Source organism: Apis florea, unplaced genomic scaffold (genome assembly GCF_048593485.1).
Source record: "Apis florea isolate Af1SG1 unplaced genomic scaffold, ASM4859348v1 contig_2201_pilon, whole genome shotgun sequence".
In the NCBI taxonomy this organism is placed as follows: Eukaryota; Metazoa; Arthropoda; class Insecta; order Hymenoptera; family Apidae; genus Apis; species Apis florea.
In genome coordinates, this window is record NW_028256542.1 from 1,331,000 (window position 1) to 1,350,360 (window position 19,361).

General features: G+C 22.9%; 4 protein-coding genes across 7 annotated transcripts; 2 read left to right on the plus strand and 2 right to left on the minus strand.

Moving 5' to 3' along the window:
- Window positions 1-511: 511 nt before the first annotated feature.
- LOC100867596 (NAD(P)H oxidoreductase RTN4IP1, mitochondrial) lies at window positions 512-4,110 on the plus strand. The gene is made up of 8 exons (XM_003691477.4): window positions 512-1,264; window positions 1,611-1,851; window positions 1,988-2,133; window positions 2,287-2,436; window positions 2,512-2,801; window positions 2,866-3,051; window positions 3,182-3,359; window positions 3,434-4,110. Exons 1-8 carry the CDS (start codon window positions 1,217-1,219, stop codon window positions 3,635-3,637), a joined length of 1,443 nt encoding a protein of 480 aa, XP_003691525.1. The 5' UTR covers window positions 512-1,216; the 3' UTR covers window positions 3,638-4,110.
- Window positions 4,059-6,549, minus strand: Fen1 (Flap structure-specific endonuclease 1). Its single transcript, XM_003691468.4, has 8 exons — window positions 6,165-6,549; window positions 5,977-6,079; window positions 5,747-5,913; window positions 5,477-5,586; window positions 5,216-5,419; window positions 4,774-4,992; window positions 4,396-4,578; window positions 4,059-4,319 (listed from the first exon to the last, which is right to left on the minus strand). Exons 1-8 carry the CDS (start codon window positions 6,244-6,246, stop codon window positions 4,245-4,247), a joined length of 1,143 nt encoding a protein of 380 aa, XP_003691516.3. The 5' UTR covers window positions 6,247-6,549; the 3' UTR covers window positions 4,059-4,244.
- A 174-nt stretch (window positions 6,550-6,723) lies between these two features.
- On the plus strand, window positions 6,724-10,330 carry Rs1 (Dead-box helicase Rs1). Its single transcript, XM_003691469.4, has 13 exons — window positions 6,724-6,943; window positions 7,025-7,213; window positions 7,448-7,538; window positions 7,602-7,741; window positions 7,817-8,122; window positions 8,277-8,404; window positions 8,471-8,668; window positions 8,746-8,890; window positions 9,003-9,184; window positions 9,250-9,581; window positions 9,671-9,919; window positions 9,989-10,070; window positions 10,185-10,330. The coding sequence occupies exons 1-13, from the start codon at window positions 6,857-6,859 to the stop codon at window positions 10,273-10,275; spliced, it is 2,220 nt and encodes a 739-aa protein (XP_003691517.4). The 5' UTR covers window positions 6,724-6,856; the 3' UTR covers window positions 10,276-10,330.
- A 1,752-nt stretch (window positions 10,331-12,082) lies between these two features.
- pds5 (cohesin associated factor B pds5) lies at window positions 12,083-19,259 on the minus strand. 4 transcript variants are annotated; one of them, XM_012483380.3, is made up of 17 exons: window positions 18,971-19,259; window positions 18,093-18,245; window positions 17,794-17,988; window positions 17,446-17,636; window positions 17,090-17,297; window positions 16,502-17,008; window positions 16,124-16,422; window positions 15,681-16,023; window positions 15,488-15,592; window positions 14,976-15,395; window positions 14,497-14,859; window positions 14,065-14,296; window positions 13,689-13,936; window positions 13,321-13,617; window positions 12,925-12,960; window positions 12,754-12,804; window positions 12,083-12,686 (listed from the first exon to the last, which is right to left on the minus strand). In XM_012483380.3, exons 2-17 carry the CDS (start codon window positions 18,171-18,173, stop codon window positions 12,630-12,632), a joined length of 3,633 nt encoding a protein of 1,210 aa, XP_012338834.2. In that variant the 5' UTR covers window positions 18,174-18,245; window positions 18,971-19,259; the 3' UTR covers window positions 12,083-12,629. The 4 variants fall into 4 exon arrangements, with proteins under 4 accessions (XP_012338834.2, XP_086772979.1, XP_086773001.1 ...); XM_086916853.1 differs by having other exon boundaries at window positions 14,050-14,296; XM_086916875.1 differs by lacking the exon at window positions 12,925-12,960.
- Between the last annotated feature and the right edge of the window lie 102 nt (window positions 19,260-19,361).

Sequence of the window (19,361 nt, forward strand, 5' to 3'; positions counted from 1 at the left end):
TTGCTCTCCTTGTTTATATTTATGTTTTATTTACTGCACTCTAGAGATGGCGCTGATATGAATTTTTAATTTATCTTTATCCTCCACAATTTGTTATTCTTGTTTATATTTTCTTTTGCGAAGAAAGTATAAGATATCAATTTAATATTTTCATTCAATTATTTAGTATTTCATTTCTTTTTCAAAATTAGATTTTAATTTTTAATGTAAAAAAATAAATGATAAATTATAAATAGTACATATAATAATAAATAGTACATATAATAAAATTTCTTTTGATTTTTAAAAATATATATAGGATGACTGTAGAATGAATATATTTGCTTCGATAATAGAAATCATTTTATCGATTGAGTTTTAGTTATCATTTTAATTTTGTGCTTATCAGAAAAGTTTATCAATTTTAAAATATTTAAAATTATATATTCATGATCTATCACTAATAATAATGAATATAAGACAATGAATTGTGAAAAATATACAAAATATACAAATCAATGATTGAAAATTTAACAAAGTATGATGCACATATAATGAACATACATAAATTTATATATACTTATACGTTGCGTAATTATTTTTTTTACAAAGCTAATTCTATGATTAATGGATTTATAATTTTAAAATACGTTACATAAAAGTAAAATGAAAGTAAAGTTTTATCGAACAAAAATATTATTTAAAATTTGAAAAAATTATCTCAAAATAACGTATATTTTTATTAAATGTATCTTTTATTCAACAAAAACATTTTATTTTTTAAAATAATTTCTTTACATATTTTTGTTTTTTTTTCTATTATATTAACAAAAATAAAACTATTTTTTAATAATATTTTTTAATAATTAACTAAGATTTCATTAATATTATTTTTTTATCACGTGATAGAATTTCATAACCGTCGTTATATCATCAAAAACAAATAAATTTGCGCCAAACTTGTATAGGACAAATTAACCTTTTTTATTCAATACGACGTTATTTCTTTTAAAATTTTTTTATAATCATGAAAAAATAATATTTAAATAATATATAATACAAGGACAATTATAATTTTCAATAATCACAAAGCAAACTTGATATCTATTTTGAGTTGTACGTAATGTGTTAATCGTTTATTTATAACACTACTGTGCTGCATTTTCAGCTAATCGGACAAGTAGAATATAAAATGATATATTATATTTGAATTGTTAAATAACTTTTTTATAAAATCATGGACGAAATTTGGTTCCATCTATCTAATCAGTTTGAGACATTTCAGGTAGTTATAATTCTTGAAAAAATATATAATTTAAATAATTTATATAATATATAATTTTAATATCATATAATAAATCTATTAAATAAGCTTTTAAAATACATTAATATTTTAATACTTTTCTTCTAATATTTATAGTTAATAATTTCTTTAAAAAAAATATTTCTAAAACTATAGCAATTCAATTTTATCAATTATAAATTATTAATTAATAAATTATATTATTCCTAATTATAGATTATATTAAATAAGAAAAATATCATTATTAATTATTTATTTTATTCATTTTTGTATAAAAAAAATTTATATTCAATTTTATATTTTTAAACACTGGATTTTTTTGGAAAAGATTCAAACTTCATTACTTGTACAACAAGGACAACAATGGATTATAACATGGTTCGCTCAAGCACGTCAGGTTTTTTATAAATTATACAATAATCAAAACATACAAAATGTTAAAGAAATTGTACAACATCTACTTATTTGGATTGAAAAAACATGGGAACACTTACAATTTCAGTATTATAATATACATTTCAATATCACTGGATTTTATAGACAAATAAAAACTTTTTATAATAATGAAGGTATTAAAATAATATTAAAAATTTTGTGATTTCATGTCAAAATTAATTGAAACAATGTTATAACATTTATATTAAAATATCAAAATAATATTATATTTTAATCTGTAATAATATAATATAATTTTTATTTTTTTAGTGTCAAATAGGGAACTTGCATTTTGTTTAGCAGGTCTAGTTGTTGGTACTTTACTTGGTTATTATATTAGAATTACTTGGGAACATGTGCCTCGTCATATGCATCATATAAAAGCTATTATATGTCATCATTACATTGGTATTGAGGTATTGTATTAAATTAAAAAATTTAAGTAATAATAATAATAAATTCATTTAAATAATAATAAAGTTTATTCTAAGTTAATTTCTAATTTAAAAATACAATTAAAATATTTATATTATTTAATATATTTATTGAATCTATTATAAACAATGTAGGGTGTATCCATGATAGATGATGCAGAAATGCCTATGATAGAAAGGTCTAATGAGTTATTAGTACAAGTTAAAGCAGCCTCTATTAATGTTGTTGATACAAAAATTTGTAATGGTTATTCTAAGATTTACAGAAGACTTCTTAATTATGGTGTATGTAAACTAAAAAATTATTTTTTTATTATCTAAATTATATTGTTAATATATTTATTATTTACTTATTTTTAGAAACACAAAGAGCTCCCAGTAACTTTAGGTAGAGATTGTACTGGAGTGATAGTAGGTATAGGACAAAATGTTATTAATTTTGACATTGGGGATGAAGTATTCTTAGCTGTACCTTCTTGGGCTCCTGGTACAATGGCAGAATATATAGTGGTCCCAGAAAGTCAAGCAGTTAAACGACCAAAACTTTTTACTTTTGAAGCATCTGCAAGTCTTCCCTATAGTGGATGTTTAGCTTGGGATGCCTTAATTAATAGATCTACAATTCAAGAAGGCGATGCAAAAGGAAAACGGTATTGTAAAATAAAATAAATATTGTTTGTATATGTAAATAAGACTATAAAACTTATTTTTTAGAGTACTTATATATGGTGGAAATACACCTGTTGGTTGTATTTTAACTCAACTAATTAAATTATGGGGTGGATATGTACTTACAATATGTTCACCAAACGCAATTCCTGTATCAAAAGCCTTAGGAGCAGATAATGTTATATCATTAGATAATTCAAATATAGAAAAAGAGTTGCAATTACATGACAAGTAGGTATAATGCAAAAATTTTTTAACATGAGAAATACATAATAAATTTATTCTGAATTAATATTAATAGTTAAAATTCAAGTAGCTTTTAATTAAATTTTTAGTATTTAAAACTAGCTAAAATTTGTAGATTCGATGCTATATTTTATACTGGAGGTCAACCAATTGATGAACATATATTAAAACAAAATTTAATGCCTTATGGTTCTTATGTCTCTACAGTCCCCGAACAATTAATATCTGACTCATTAGGTTTTATATTTAGAAGTATATTTGCTGGATGTGTACGAGTAAAGTTACTAGTTCAGGTATATAAAATAATATTTGATAGCTTAATTAAAAATTCAATATTATTTAATATGCAACATTATATTTATTGTAGTATGTATTTGGATTCAATATGCATCAGTGGAAAGAAGGTTCAAAAATTAACACAGCATATTTGCAAGCATTATGTGATTTAGCTGATGCTGATCAATTACAAATGGTTGTAGATAGAGTATATGGTCCTTATAATATTGAACAAGCATTACATCACATATTAGATCCCAATGCTATTGGTAGTACTATAATAACATTTCAGTGACAATTAAATGTTATATATATGTAGAAAAGCTTTCAGTTATATAAATATTGATTTCCTTTATTAATATATGTTATATGTATATAATATCCATAATGCCTAATCACTGCCAAATACCATCCAAAAATTAAAATTTTAATTCTACATAAGACTATAAAAACAATAATAAAAAAATGTAATTAATGTATATGATGCAACCAGTAAGACTGAATAAATATTATAATAAAATTATTTTACATAGGCAAATTGTTACATAGGCATTTGTATATGTAAATGAACAAAAATTGTAATAAAATATACAACGAACGCAATTAATATTATTGAATGGTACATATGAATGATATATATTGTACTATGTATAAAAATGTATAAAAAACATTTTTATTGTACAAAAATGTAAAGTGAAAATTAATTAAATTAAATATTATTTGCATATGTATAATTTATTTTATGAAATAAATATAAAATTGTTTAAATATTTTTAGAATTATTTGCAATAATTTTATATATTGATAATATTATAAATGATTCAAATTAAAAATTTTTATAAACATTGAGATTCGCATTTGATAAAAATTAAAAAATTATAAAATTTAAAATTTTTAAATAATTATTTTGGTCTTCCACGTGGTTTTCCTGTTGCATTTTTTTTAGTCTTTTTAGCTGTTCCTTTTGTCTCTTCTATCTGCAAAAATATAATATATATATATTAATTTAAAAAAGAAAAAATAATATAATCTTAAAAATTGTTATTCACTTACTTTACGTTTTGTAGGAGTTGAATTTGGTAATACTTTAAAGAATGTATCCAATCTTCCTTGAGTGGAAGTATTTCGTGCTTTATGTAATTTTTTTGCACCATTTCTTACTCTTTCCTCATTAAATTGTTTATCACCACATAAATATTTTACTAAACCTTCTTCATCTGGTTCTATCCATTTTAACTTGAAAAACATACATATTTATGTACATATTTCATATGAATATTTGTTATAAATATAATAATAATAATATTGTACTTATTAACATAAATTATTATATAATATGCCAATATATATAATAACAAATTTATTATTATTATGCAACCATTAATTAAAACAATCCATCAAAATAAATTAAATATAAAATTTTACACTTACATCAATTGTTTCAGGATCTGTTATTTCAGGTTTTTGAAATAATAATCGAGCTTGTTTGTAATTCCAATCTTCAGGAATTGGAAATTTCTTAGTATCCAAATTTTCTACAATTTTTTCAAGTGTCCTATGTGTTTTAATCAACTCAATAGCTCTTTTTGGCCCAACTCCTTTAATACTATTTGTATAGTCACAACCTAACATTATACAAAGATCAATGAACTGTAAAAAGAAATAATAAATGATTAATTCTTAGAAGATGAAGAATAATATATATGTATAATATAATTTATGAGCAATTATTTTAACTTAGAATGTGCTTAAATTTTACTTTATATTATATTAAAATTTTTGTATAGCTTTTTATAACATTTTTATATACAAAAACATTGTATATTTATCATATAAATAACAGAAATATTAATATTATGTTATTTTTACATACTTCATCATGACTTAATTCAAGACCTTCTAATACTTTATCTTGATGAAATTCTTGTACAGGCATTTTTCTTGCTTCACTAAATGTTAATCGTCTGAGTAAAATATTACATCCAAAAGTAAGTGCATCCATATCTTCTGTAGCAGTTGCAAAAACTTTACCAGCCTTTACCATAGCAGCACATTGTGCCTCAGCTTCACATGGAGCCTATAAATATAATATATTATAGTTATAAATTATAATTAATATTTTGTTTTTACTCACATCAATGTAAGGAATACCCATTAACTTCAATAATTGTTTAGCTTCTTCTGCATGTTCTTTTGTAACTTTTACTAGTCTTCTGTTAAATTTTTCTATATCTTCTGCATTTCCTGCATAAAATATAAAATAAAATATTACAAAAAAATTTTAGAATCATATTTATAATAATATAAATATAATCAAAAGCAATAAATTATATTTATTAATTTTAAAATTAAATAATTGGATATTTAGTATTTAATAGTATATTTAGATATTTAATAGAAATACCAGCTTCTTCTGCTGCTTGTAATAATTTCTGTGCTTCATCTCTCTTTTCAGCTCGTTTTGCTAATTCTCCACCTTTTAAATTTGGTGGTTTTCCATCAAATATATATACAGGTTTTATTCCTTGTTCTACTAAACGTATTGTTCGATAAAACATACCCATTAAATGACTGTAATATAAAGAATTATCAAAGAATAATATAAAATTGTATAGATATTCTTTAATTATGTACCTAGTTGTTTCACCATCTACGGATGTAAGTTGAGCACCTTCGCTACGTACTGCAATAAGAAATTGATATAAACACATAGATGCATCTATGGCTATTTTACGACCTAAAATAAAAAATAAAGCATTGCTTTTATAATAAATTTTGATAAATATTTGAATAAATATTTCAAAACTCTGAATTATTCATACCAAAATAATGTTTCAATTCTTGTTCTTTGATAGCATTTGGTGCAATATCTGCTATTAATTTCGCTAAACCCAAAATACCCATAATAATAATTAATCACTCACGTTGATTAATAAAATTAGTTAACAATAATTGAAACATAGAAAAATGCGTAAAGTAAAAGGCCTTTCGCGCCAATATTACGTTCTATAGTAATCATTATATATATAATATATATGTTATATTACAATAAAAAAAAATTATTATATTATAAATCAAATTTAAGAAAATTGAAATTATCAAATATTCATTGCATATATTTTTTTATATTTAATTTTATTTTTCAATCATTAAGTAAAATATTAATAAACTTAAGCAATATTTATAGCTTATGTTATGAAATATTCATGAAAATTCGCATTTAATAAATTTTAAAAATTATGTTATTATATATATTTTAAATTAAATATAAAATATATATTATTTTCATAGAAAATAAATATTATAATCCATAAATAATATCATTAAAATGTTTTTTAATGAAAATGCGTTAAAAAATTAAACCTTATAGCTTATTGAATTGATATATACATATATATATATAGTATCTATGTATATACATATGGCAGTGCACATTTCCACGTGGTTTAAGTTATTCGGAACTGAATATGATTTTATAATATATTTATTGTAATATATTTTGTAATATATAAAAATGGATAATAATTGTGATTTAATAAAAACAATTGTTGATGATCAAGAAGTGCCAAATTTTTCTGAAGATTCTGATACCGAAAATGATGTATGATATAATTGAATAAATTTTAATACTTAATTTTAAAAATGATTTTTAATTCAAAAAATTAAAAAATTCTCAATATAGTTTCAGCCAAGAAAACGGAAAAAAAAGGAAAATAAAGATTTTGATAATAATTTTCAATTTTTAAGTGATATTTCTGATTATAATAAGGATACATGGAATGACTTGAACAAATATATTAAACGGAAAGCTAAAACAAAACTTGATGATAAAATTAAAAAAATTAGGAAAGGATCTGAACATAAATTATATGTATATATATGTTATTATTATTTTTATTATTATAAAAGTTATCAATCATAATGATTATATTAATATTACTATATTAAAATATAAAATAAAGAAAAATACATAAGTAAATAAGTAAATAATTTATAAAAATATACGATATATTATATCTATATAATATAATTTATATTATGATATACTATTTATGATAATAAAAATTATTTATAATTTATGTTAATTTATGTATTTTTTCTTTAGAATGAAATAGATAATGAATCCAATGTAGATATATCTGAAATTAAAAAAATAGATGATGAACTATCTATATCAGAAGACGAACTTAAAAAAGGTAATAATATTATTCATTTCACAAAATAAAATAAAATTAATTATGAATTTTGTTTTATTTTAGATACATTTAAAATTAAAGAAAAGAAAAAGAAAAAAATTACTAAGAAAGCTAATGAAGAAACAATTGATTTTGAGGAATATTCAAATATAGAATCTCATGCAACATTTCATCAAATGAATTTATCACGTCCTTTATTAAAGGTATAATATAAATATTAATTTTTATAATATAATTTTATGTTATTTCATATACAAATGTATATATATTTTTTGAAGGCTATAACAGCTATGAATTTTGTCCATCCAACACCTATACAAGCTGCTACTATTCCTGTTGCATTAATGGGTCGTGATATATGTGGTTGTGCAGCTACAGGTACTGGTAAAACTGCAGCTTATATGTTACCAACACTAGAACGATTGTTATATAGACCATTAGATGGGCCTGCTATCTCTCGTGTTCTTGTACTTGTTCCAACAAGAGAACTTGGTGTGCAAGTTTATCAAGTTACAAAACAATTATCTCAATTTACAACAATTGAAGTAGGATTATCTGTTGGTGGTTTAGATGTAAAAGCTCAAGTATGTAAATATATTACAATTTAATTAATAATAAATTATAGATAAATATATTATATATAATTAAATTAACTATTAAACAAAAATTGAAATACTACTAGATAAATATAAATAACAGAAATAAATAGCTGTTAATATATTTATTATTATTTTTAAGGAAGCTGTATTGAGAAGAAGCCCAGATATTGTAATTGCTACTCCTGGAAGATTAATTGATCATTTGAAAAATACACCAACATTTTCATTAGATAGTATTGAAGTGCTTATTTTAGATGAAGCAGACAGGTAAAAAATATATTTCATTTATATTTCTCTTACATTCTAATGAAACCTTATTATGTTTAATTTAAGGATGTTAGATGAATATTTTGCTGAACAGATGAAATATATAGTAAAACAATGCTCAAGAAGTAGACAAACAATTTTATTCTCAGCTACTATGACTGAAGAAGTTAAAGATTTGGCTGCTGTATCTTTAAATAAGCCTGTTAAAGTATTTATAGATAGTAATCAAGATGTTGCTTTTAATTTACGCCAAGAATTTATTCGGTAAAATTATATTTTATATTTATTTGTATATTTTTTATACTTTCATTTTATATATTCATTTATTATATATTATATAGAATACGAAAAGAAAGAGAAGGAGATCGAGAAGCAATCTTAGCAGCTTTAATTTGTAGAACCTTTCATGATCATGTCATGGTTTTTGTACAAACAAAAAAGCAAGCTCACAGATTACATATATTATTAGGGTTATTAGGTATTAAGGTAAATTATTAATTATCATGTAAATTATTATTTTTAATTATTAAAAAAGATTATAATTTATAATACAATTATAAAAAACTTTTTTTTAAATAATTCTTATGTAATTTATTAGGTTGGAGAACTTCATGGTAATCTTACACAACCACAACGTCTAGAAAATTTAACAAAATTTAAAAATGAAGAAATAGATATTTTATTAGCAACAGATGTTGCTGCAAGAGGATTAGATATTAGTGGTGTAAAAACTGTAATTAATTTTGTAATGCCAGCCACTATACAACATTATATTCATAGGTATTAAATGTAATTTAATATGCAAGTGTTATAGGAAAAATAATTATTTTATAATTATTTATCAGAGTTGGAAGAACGGCTAGAGCTGGTCGTGTTGGAGTATCAGTATCATTAGCTGGAGAACAAGAACGTTCTCTAGTTAAAGAAATTATTAAAAATGCAAAAAATCCTGTAAAGAATCGAATAATACCTTCTGATATAATTGACAAATATTACAAAAAATTACAATCTCTTGAACCCGATGTAGAAAAAATTTTAGAAGAAGAACGAAATGAAAGAGAATTAGCTAAGATAGAAAATCAGGCAAATCGCGCAGAAAAATTATTAAAGAATGAAAGTAATAAAAGCATTCAAAGAACTTGGTTTCAAACTCAAAAAGAAAGAAAAGAAGAAAAAGGTTATTTTAATATTTTCATTTCTTATTTAAGATCATAGTTCTATAAAATTTGATATATAGGTTTTTAAAATAACTTATATTATTTCTAGAAAGACTATCATTAACTGAAAAACAATCAAATAAAAAAGAGAAAAAAAAGCCTAACAAAGAACCTTCAAATATAGTTGAAGAAACAAAAAAAAAAGCTAAGAAAGAACCTAAGAAAGAAACAGCAGAAGATAGAGCTAAAAGAGAATTAGAAAAAATTGCAGCATATCAAGCAAGATTAGCTAAGAAACAAAATAAATTAAATAAAATTCGTACAATTGTAGATGATAAATTTACATCTAACAAAAAAGGTATTATAATAAATTTTTTTAATTTTAAAAGACTGGACATTTTTTTTTGTAATTTAAATTTCTTTTTAGCATTACAAAAACGGCCTAGATCTTCATTTGTTGCTGACTTAACAAATACAAGTAAAAAAGCTGTAAAAAGAATGCGTTACGAGTAAGTACATTTTATTAAGAATAAGATAAAAAGAAATATTACATATTTTATCATATCCTTTTTATAAATATTATATATAATATTATCTTTATAAATACAATTATTTTGTTTTAGGGCTAATGTTAAAAAGAATCAAAATATAAGAAAAAATGCAAAGAATTCAAATGTAGGAAAAAAGGATAGAAAAACTTTTAGAAAACGTTAAACTAAATATTAATATTTGTAATTACATCTTATTAAATACATACCATTTTACTTAATTTTTTTTTATTATAGAACCGTTACAATGCGTCACTTATGTCTCACAGATTGACAAATGAATAGCACTGATTAATTGGTTTTATTTTCATCAGAATATGTATACTCTGTAATCTATAACCTGTTTGAAAAATTCCAGTACTATGCAATTAATTTTTTGTAAAAACAAATATTTGATAATGATATCATAAAATATAATGCAGTATAATTGCAAACGATTTAAATTTATAAATTATTTTAAAAAATGTTAAACAAAATTTTATAAAACTTAACAGTAACAATGCTTTGTTGATGAATTATGAACAATATTTCATATATGAAAAAATAAAGAATGGCTTTTACAAATTAATACAAAAAATAAAATTTACAAAATTTGCATTGTACTGTAATTTCAGTGAAGAGGTAATAGGTATGTATTAATTCTATAATGTTTATTATAATAAGATCAAACATTCATCATCATTCACAGCCTCATACATCATTTTCATTCTCATCTTAATATTTAATACACTTTTAATGCTTAATGCTAAGGATTCTAACAATGAAAAAGGAAATTTTATAAAACCTAGGCCCATTTTAAATTATTTAAATTTAAATTCAAATTTGTATCCAACTTTTGGATTTTTTTATAATAAATAAAAATATTTATTTTTAATTCCAAATATCAAATAAATTCTATAAATATAAAAAATTTTAATTCATTTATTCAAAAGTTTTATTTATTTTTAATAATTGTATTTATAAAATACAAGATATTTTTAAAATATCTTATGTGAATATATCATGTTTAAAATTATCGACATTACATATAAAATAAAACAAATTTATGTATTTTTACCACTAAATAAATATTTATAAATTCAATGAATATTTTTTACCATCTTATAAAATATGAAATAATTTTTTTTTTTTTTTTTTTTTTTTAAGTTATTCAATGAAATATTTGTTGAAATATCGAAACAATACTTTGACTACATTGTTTATAGACAAAAACTTTTGGATACAAACTTGAATTAAAGTGATACGAAAGTTGTTTTTATAATACATATAATTATGACAGAAATGTAAGAATAACTGTCATGTTTGAGAATGATAAACTTCAATCGATTATTAATGGTGCATTGTCAATACTTTTGTATAACAAAAATTTTCACGAATTTTTTATATTAATGCGCACTATCCGTCGAAGATATATTTATATGTATACATGTATTAGATGCTATTGAATTATTTATAAGATCATCTTGTCTGAAATAAATTAATAATTAATGGTCGTGCGCAAACCAAATTTCATTTAAATTAATTTTAAAATTAAAACATAAACAAATAATTTTACGATAATATGTATCTTCTCAAAAAATAGTAATTACCAAAACTATGTCATTTTTTTAATAAAATAATAGCAATAAGGCAATAATATTAGTAATAATATGATATAATATAATAATAATGATAATCAAATTAATAAAACAAACAACTTTGGATCACAAAGCCAATTAACACACACCCTTTTGTCTAGCATACGATGTTCACAGAAATCCAACAACGTTATGTTGTTCTCTTCTGCTTATAAAGATTCAATGTAGTGTATTATTTCGATGTATTTCGTATAATAAATATGGTTTTCGATTATTTCTTTACTGGAAACTACAATTAAATTCGATGATATCATGTATGAATTTCACTATTTGAAAATAGTTTGTTACAAAAATTTTGTATACAGTCTCATTGATCTATGAAGAAAAATGCGCATGAAATAGTATAAACACTTGTATTCATCAATGCAAAAGTGAACAATACAACAATTGTCAGATATTTCACAAGGAAGAAAGACCTTCAATTGGGAAACATTCATAATGACTTATGTAAAAAAGATGATGATTATACAGTTACCAAGTTTTAAAGATGATACTTTTGTATCATTGAATGTGCCATTGTTTCCTTAACATATAATGAAATTAAAAGAAAAACAAGTTCGTATTTTTTTTCGTAATTAAAACAAATACATCTTTCAAATAGTCAAATACTAAATTTTTAATTTTCTTGCAAATGCAATGCATCTCCACAAAATTTTTTGACTTGTAAGCTTACATATATTATTTGACGTTAATGTATCATTATCTTAACATCTTACTGTCTAGACATACGCGAACGACAGGTTTATTAATTGTTGTACATAACCAAAATATTCTGTTTTCTAATTTGTAAAGTATTTTTAGATTCTTTAATTCTTATGATCATCACGTTCCTCTTAAGTCTTTCCCCTATTTTTAACATCCCTTTGAATGTTCATTCACTTAATTATTTATTTACTTTATCTGATTCTCTTAATGCCCTCTTTGCTGGTGGTTCTTCAATCTGAAACAATGCATTTTTATTATACATTAAATTATAAATTAAAATTTTTTTTTACATTTTCACTTACTTCTTCCTCTAAACCAGGTAATTGAATTCTAGTTTCTGATGCTTCTGCTGGCTGTAAATAATTTTAAAATTTAAAATATGTTATTTGTGATATTAAAAAAATATGAAAATATATTAAAGAATAAAAAATTATATGTATATAAAAATAAAAATATAATTTAAATAATTTTACCTGTGCGTCAATACATTCCACTTCTCCAATTTGCAGCTTGAAATTATATATACTTACATTTCTTTTAGGATTATTATTTATATATAGAATTATTCACAAAAAATAAAACATGTAAATATTCCTATTGTAATATTAAATATTTCTCCTGTGTTATAAAAATGTTATAAAAATAAAAAAGAAGTCCAAAACAAAAAATATTTATTTATATTATATTTACTATTTTGAATAATAAAATCTCAAATATTTTAAATATTTTCATAATAATATTTACATGTTTTGTAATTTGTGATTAATTTTATATATTGTTTATTAAAAAAAATTTTCTTCTAAATCATATTTCCTATAAATCATTTATCAACGTATTTATGTTATTATATTATCTTGTAATTATCTTACCCTAGCATCAGTTTCATTTGGCCCAATGCCTACTTCTTTTTGTTGTTTGGACTTAGCTCTACGTTGTGGTCTTTCACTAACAGAATGTGCATTATGAAGTGAACCTTTTCCTTTAGGACTCGACATATTTATTTGCATTTCAGCAGGTAAATAGTTCCTAGTGTTGGCTAATAATTCATCTGCTCGTTTGAAATACATAGTGGGAATTCGTGTTTCGCTTGGGAATTCTTTCATATCGAAATTTGTTGTTTTCGTATATATCACATTCATGGCCAAATCACAAACAGCCCACAATTTCTGTAAATAAATATTATGATATATTTATTTTATAAATTAATTCATAAATAATTAACAATCAAAGCAATTACATAATTCATGTTATTATCCTCTGGTTTTAAAGCATCTTTATGACTCTTCATTCGTTCTATAAGATTTTTATAAAAACCATAACAATAATATTCGTTTTTTGTTATAAGAGGTTCTAATATAAACCATAAACATTGTTGTATCACTTTTAATTGATTAATCATTAAATGACTGGTGAATTCAGGATCATGTGCAAGAATAGGGACTGCAAATACTAGCATATAATCAGGAAGAATATGAGGCAATTGACCTGTAATAATAATTAAATAAAATTATTTATTAATATATAATTTTTTAATAATATTATATATTTATTAAATAACGAAAAAAAGAATATTAAACAATATTTCGATAATGCCTTACTATTTAGTTTCTTACCCATGGCCCGTTCCACGGTACCCAATGACAATGTCTTAACATAATCCCTCCTTTTGTTTATATCAGTTTGCATATAAGTTTTTAGGACACATTTTAATCTTTTGTCTTGTTCTTTGCCAGCAAGAGCATAGTAGCCCATAAAATCCAATGGTAAACATTTATTTGGAATTCCTCTTCCAAGACCTTTATGTAATTTACTACCAAAAGCTTCTCTTACTTGTGGAACTTCATCCTATAAATCAATTTGTATTAAAAATATATTATCTTAATATTTTTTATCAATTTTCTTTCACTAAAATTTGTCTTTACATCTATAATATAATATAATAATCTATAATATAATCTATAAATTTATTAAAAGAAAAAAATAATAATTATAGAATCATAGTTTATAAAATATCATAGCAGTTTATAAAATAATATAAAACACACCACCATAAGTTGAGACAAATTATAGAATTGTTCTGCTGTAAATTGGTCACCAACACCTTTTTGTTCACAAATTTTCAGCATTGAACAACCAGCTTGTAACCGTAACCAACTCATTTCTGCTTTACTTAGACGACCTTGCTGTAATAGATCTCCCTTGTTTACTACAAATGCATTCAGCATTCTAAATGTTTTCTGTGCAGAAAGCACATCAGTCTTCAATCCTAGTAACCAACGTGCCATACATTTTAATCCTTCTAATCTACAACGTGTTTCTTCAGGTAATTGATCTTCTCTGCACCAGTCTCCTTCAATGGTGTCAGCAGTTTGTTCACTGCTTTCTTTTACTAATAACTCCTTGACTATCTATTAATTTTTAATATTTAAATTAAATCAAATATTATAACCAAATACAATCATATTTATATTTTATATTATAATTATATTATAAATAATAGTGTTATAACAGAAATAGAACTTACCTTTCTAGACACCATATTTTTTATTTGTACTTGATATTTTTCTGGTAAATTATAAGCTATATGACCTAATGTAACTATAGATGTTCGATAATATTCTGAAGTTGGTGCAAGATTATTTTTAATTCTTTCAATAATTTCAGGAAAAATGGTATCATGAATATTGGTCATATTAACAAATAAACACCTGACAGCTTGTTTTGCTTGTTTTGGTGTTCCTGTTTCTGCAAAATTTTTACATATTGGAACCATGAGGTTCATAATATCTGGTGCAACATCACATAAAGGTTTATATTTTCCTAAAAATGTAAAAATCGAAAGAACCAATGGAGCTACCATCTCATCTTCTAATTCCAAAAGATGGACAAGTTGCATTAATATATCGTTATGAAGAAAATGTGGACCAAATACAAATGAAAGCATCTACAAGAAAAATATATATTTTTAAAAGTTAATCAATAATATAAATAATAGAATAATAGAAATATTTTTATAAAATAAAATTGTAAACATACCACAAGTAACCTTAGACCCTTTTCACCTGCATTATTTGGATTAAGTCCAACTTCTTCTATTACATTACCCCCTTTTAAACAATCTAATACATATCCAATTAAAACCTATTAAAATATAATTATAAATAATATAATACAAAATAATTTAGAAAATTGAGATAAAGGATATGAAAAAATAATTATATGTACTTACTCTAATTGCTTCTTCATCAATCATTACAGAACTTACTCTTTCTAACAACATTTTTATTGTATTGTAATATAAATTTGTCATGACAGGTTGACCTAATTTTTTAAGAACCATACTTATTGTATCTGCGCACTCTTTGCAAGAAACATTTGGTTGAACTATTGTTTCCATTCCTTGTAATAATGCTGAATCTTTTCTCATATGAGCACTAAACTTCTGTAAAAATTCTTGTACTTTCATAGGATCGGGTAAAAAGCGAGATATCTGATGAATTTTAGCTACAAGTTCTACCATAGCATCTGGTTTTTTTACAATCTCTAACCATTCAACCACTGCTCTCCGTACACTAAAATATAACATTTTATATAAAAATACGAAAATAAAAAAATAATGAAAATTTTAAAAGTATTTTTTAAAAGTATAAATCTTTAAAAATTTTAACTTACGCAAGTTGATGCTTTTGCAGTTCTACAAATGCTTTAGATGCATGGTCATCAATTGTACCTAATAAATGATATAATTTCTTCATTCTTTCTCCAGCTGGTAATTGATAAGGTACTAAACAAGTATTTAATAATCTTTCTACTAATAATCTATCTTCCATGCCTGCCATATAATAACCATGTAATATTTTATCTTTTATCCAAGTAACAGCCTTTTTTGTAGCTTGCGGTACATCCGCATCATTTAAATGTTTTTTATATATCATTGCTAATCCTGCCATCGCTTCTTTCCTGATTTTAAACTATAAATTAAAATAATTATTAAAATACATTATATTTTACATTTATAGAAATAACATGAAGAAATGAAAAATAACATACCTTTTTATCTAATGTTCTTTCTTTAACGAATTCTAACAAGTCTTCACTGTCTGATACCACTTCAAAATCTCTTCTGGCAGTGGTCACTATAGCCATAACAACTTCATATCGAACACTTTCATCTGCATCATGTTGTCTTAATTTTAAAGTATCAGTAATATCTTTTCTCAATTCAGGATGATTTAATAAAAAATGCATTGAATACTGCACACATTTGATACGAATTGATACACTGATGTCATTAAACCTTCCTAAAAATGCACGCCACAATTGCGTATGTTGCACAGCTAACTGAGATCCTTTTTCAGAAAACATTCTTGCTAACAATGCTACAGCACCCAATCTTTCGGTTTCAGAGGAAGATTTTAATTTACATTCTAATTGTGGTAGGACGGACAACAAGACGCTTGGACATATATGATTCAATTCATAAATTAAATCATATACTTTCTTGCAAATTTGTAAGCTCTTTTCTTCTTTGCCCAAGATTAATACATGGTTAAAGAACTATGAATGTTACAAGATAAAAATAAGTATTTCTTTTTTTTATTATCAAAAAATAAAAAATTTGAGTTTTATTCTACTCACTGCTTGAATATATGGTTCTAATGTGTCGCTACATTTAATCACTAGTTCTTTTGCAAGTAAATATGCATTTTTCTTCTGTGTTTTGTTTGGTTCTACAATATTCATAAGTATGATGTCTAAAAGTTCATTACTAACAATGTCTGATTCTGTAATAAGTGGACACAATACATCTAACATAAAACTCTTGACTTTTCCAGAATGTTCGTCGCTAAAAATATAATGATTACAATTCAATATTTATTTAAATAATGATTATAATTTATTAAATATATACAATTTATATTGTTAAACTACTTATTAAATTACTTATTAACTACTTATTAATATTATACTATATTTAATTATATTATACTTACTTCACTATCCTAAACATAAGAGAAAAAAGTGCACAAAAGATTTCTTGACAATCCTCTAATTCAAAACACATATTGAATGATTTCACATATGCCAAGTTTTCCAAAAGATAAAAATATCTTTTAAAAGCAGGATCTTTGGGATCTTTTAAACCAGCTAATTGTTTAATAAGAAATAAAAATATTGTTTTAACCTACAAGAAAGAAGAATTTAATATGCTATTAAATTTAATTTGCAAATAAAATAAAATTTTTAAAAAATACTTAATGATAAAATCATTTATAAATTCTATTCTAACATTTATTCTACATATAAAACTTCATAATTTGAGAATAAGAAATTTATATTACCTGTTCTGCATCTTTATATGGTGCTTCTGGAGCATAAACCCTTAAAACATCAGCAATACAACAAGCAATGAGAAGTTGTACATCTTTACTTTGATGCATTAAAAAATGTTCTTCTGCTAAATGCAATGCAAGTGGTATATATTGTTGATACATTCCTTCATCTTGGCCCATTGCTTGCAATGTGTGGGCTAATGTCTATTTAATTAATTTCAATTATTTTTATTTACTTATTTATTATTTCTTTTCACATTATATTTTTTTAATAAATATTTATGATAATATTTATGAATTAAATATACCTTTAATCTTCTAATAAGTTCATCTGGACCAAGATCTTCCGTAACAGACCTACACCCTTGTGGGTAAACTATTTCTGACATGTTTGCTAAATGATTCAACCAAATATGAGAAATTTAATATCCTTAAAAATAATCTAGAACACCGTCCAAATTCTGTAATATTATATATTTTATCAGTCATTATTTTATAATTATTATTATTTTTAATATTTTGAATAATAAAACTTATAAATATTTATAATAAATATTCTAATAATAAAATATTTTAAGTAATTGAAACTTATAAATATTTTAATATTTCACAATATGAATTATAATTTAATGCATATTGAATAATCTATAATATAAATTTGATTATGGAATGACAATGATTAAAGAATTATATAATTATATAAGAAAATATAACCCTTATAATATTAAAATAAGAAAAACACAAACATAAAATCAATAAATAAAAAAGATTAAATTGATCAAAAAGAAGAACAAACATCAATATTTATTTTATTATTGAATTAATAACTTTTATTTTTATATATGATTTCATATATTATTATATTGGTTTTTATGTCAACACAAATAATAAATAGAAGCTTCTACATATATATATACTTCTCACATAACAGAAATATGACTTAAATTGATTAATTAAAAAACAAAATAATGTATTGCCTATTGTTTAGTTGTACTAAAATACAGTATAAGTATTTTAAAACAAATTATAATGCACATCATGTAGGTTATGTCTATGATCAGTGCATAAATATAAGAAAACAATGTAAACAGTATTGCTATTTAGCATACATATAAAAATAAAGTTTTTTTAAATATATTATAATATAAAAGATATTGAATATTATATTTATTAAAAGACATATTACCTCAAGATATGCATAGGCACCACAAGGCCTGTGACACTCAAAATATCAATAAAGCAAATATATGTGATGGATACACGGCACTATCTTAGTTTCTGGAGTTCACACACTTTCACTTTATAATTATTACTAAGTGCGAATATATCGCCTTCGACGTAACTTTCTGAATTTCTTGTAAATATTTGGCATGGTAAAACAATCAAAATGTTAGCAAAAATGTAGCGAAATCGTTTTCATAAACGGTTAAGCGTGTCAAAGGACGCGACAGCGCAATTCGATCACTTGAAGTCATTCACATTTAAGTTTATTGGAGAATACTTCAGATTTTAGATGTTAAACATACTAACATAAAAATACTAAAAGGAAAATAAAAATAATGCTATTGGTTAAAATA

What these genes read in the sequence shown, in the direction of transcription:
- Rs1 (XM_003691469.4), top strand. Translation starts at nt 6,857, where the DNA reads ATGGATAATAATTGTGATTTAATAAAAACAATTGTTGATGATCAAGAA. An exon ending in ATTTACATCTAACAAAAAAG is followed by an intron (nt 9,920 to 9,988) that starts GTATTATAATAA and finishes ATTTCTTTTTAG; the next exon opens with CATTACAAAAACGGCCTAGA. An exon ending in GTAAAAAGAATGCGTTACGA is followed by an intron (nt 10,071 to 10,184) that starts GTAAGTACATTT and finishes ATTTTGTTTTAG; the next exon opens with GGCTAATGTTAAAAAGAATC.
- LOC100867596 (XM_003691477.4), top strand. Translation starts at nt 1,217, where the DNA reads ATGGACGAAATTTGGTTCCATCTATCTAATCAGTTTGAGACATTTCAG. An exon ending in ATCAGTTTGAGACATTTCAG is followed by an intron (nt 1,265 to 1,610) that starts GTAGTTATAATT and finishes TTTTTGGAAAAG; the next exon opens with ATTCAAACTTCATTACTTGT. An exon ending in GGCGATGCAAAAGGAAAACG is followed by an intron (nt 2,802 to 2,865) that starts GTATTGTAAAAT and finishes CTTATTTTTTAG; the next exon opens with AGTACTTATATATGGTGGAA.
- Fen1 (XM_003691468.4), bottom strand. Translation starts at nt 6,246, where the DNA reads ATGGGTATTTTGGGTTTAGCGAAATTAATAGCAGATATTGCACCAAAT. An exon ending in AGAATTGAAACATTATTTTG is followed by an intron (nt 6,080 to 6,164) that starts GTATGAATAATT and finishes TTTTTATTTTAG; the next exon opens with GTCGTAAAATAGCCATAGAT. An exon ending in GTAGATGGTGAAACAACTAG is followed by an intron (nt 5,914 to 5,976) that starts GTACATAATTAA and finishes TTTATATTACAG; the next exon opens with TCATTTAATGGGTATGTTTT.
- pds5 (XM_086916853.1), bottom strand. Translation starts at nt 18,173, where the DNA reads ATGTCAGAAATAGTTTACCCACAAGGGTGTAGGTCTGTTACGGAAGAT. An exon ending in ATTTGTCTCAACTTATGGTG is followed by an intron (nt 14,297 to 14,496) that starts GTGTGTTTTATA and finishes ATTGATTTATAG; the next exon opens with GATGAAGTTCCACAAGTAAG. An exon ending in CAAATGAAACTGATGCTAGG is followed by an intron (nt 12,961 to 13,320) that starts GTAAGATAATTA and finishes TATAATTTCAAG; the next exon opens with CTGCAAATTGGAGAAGTGGA.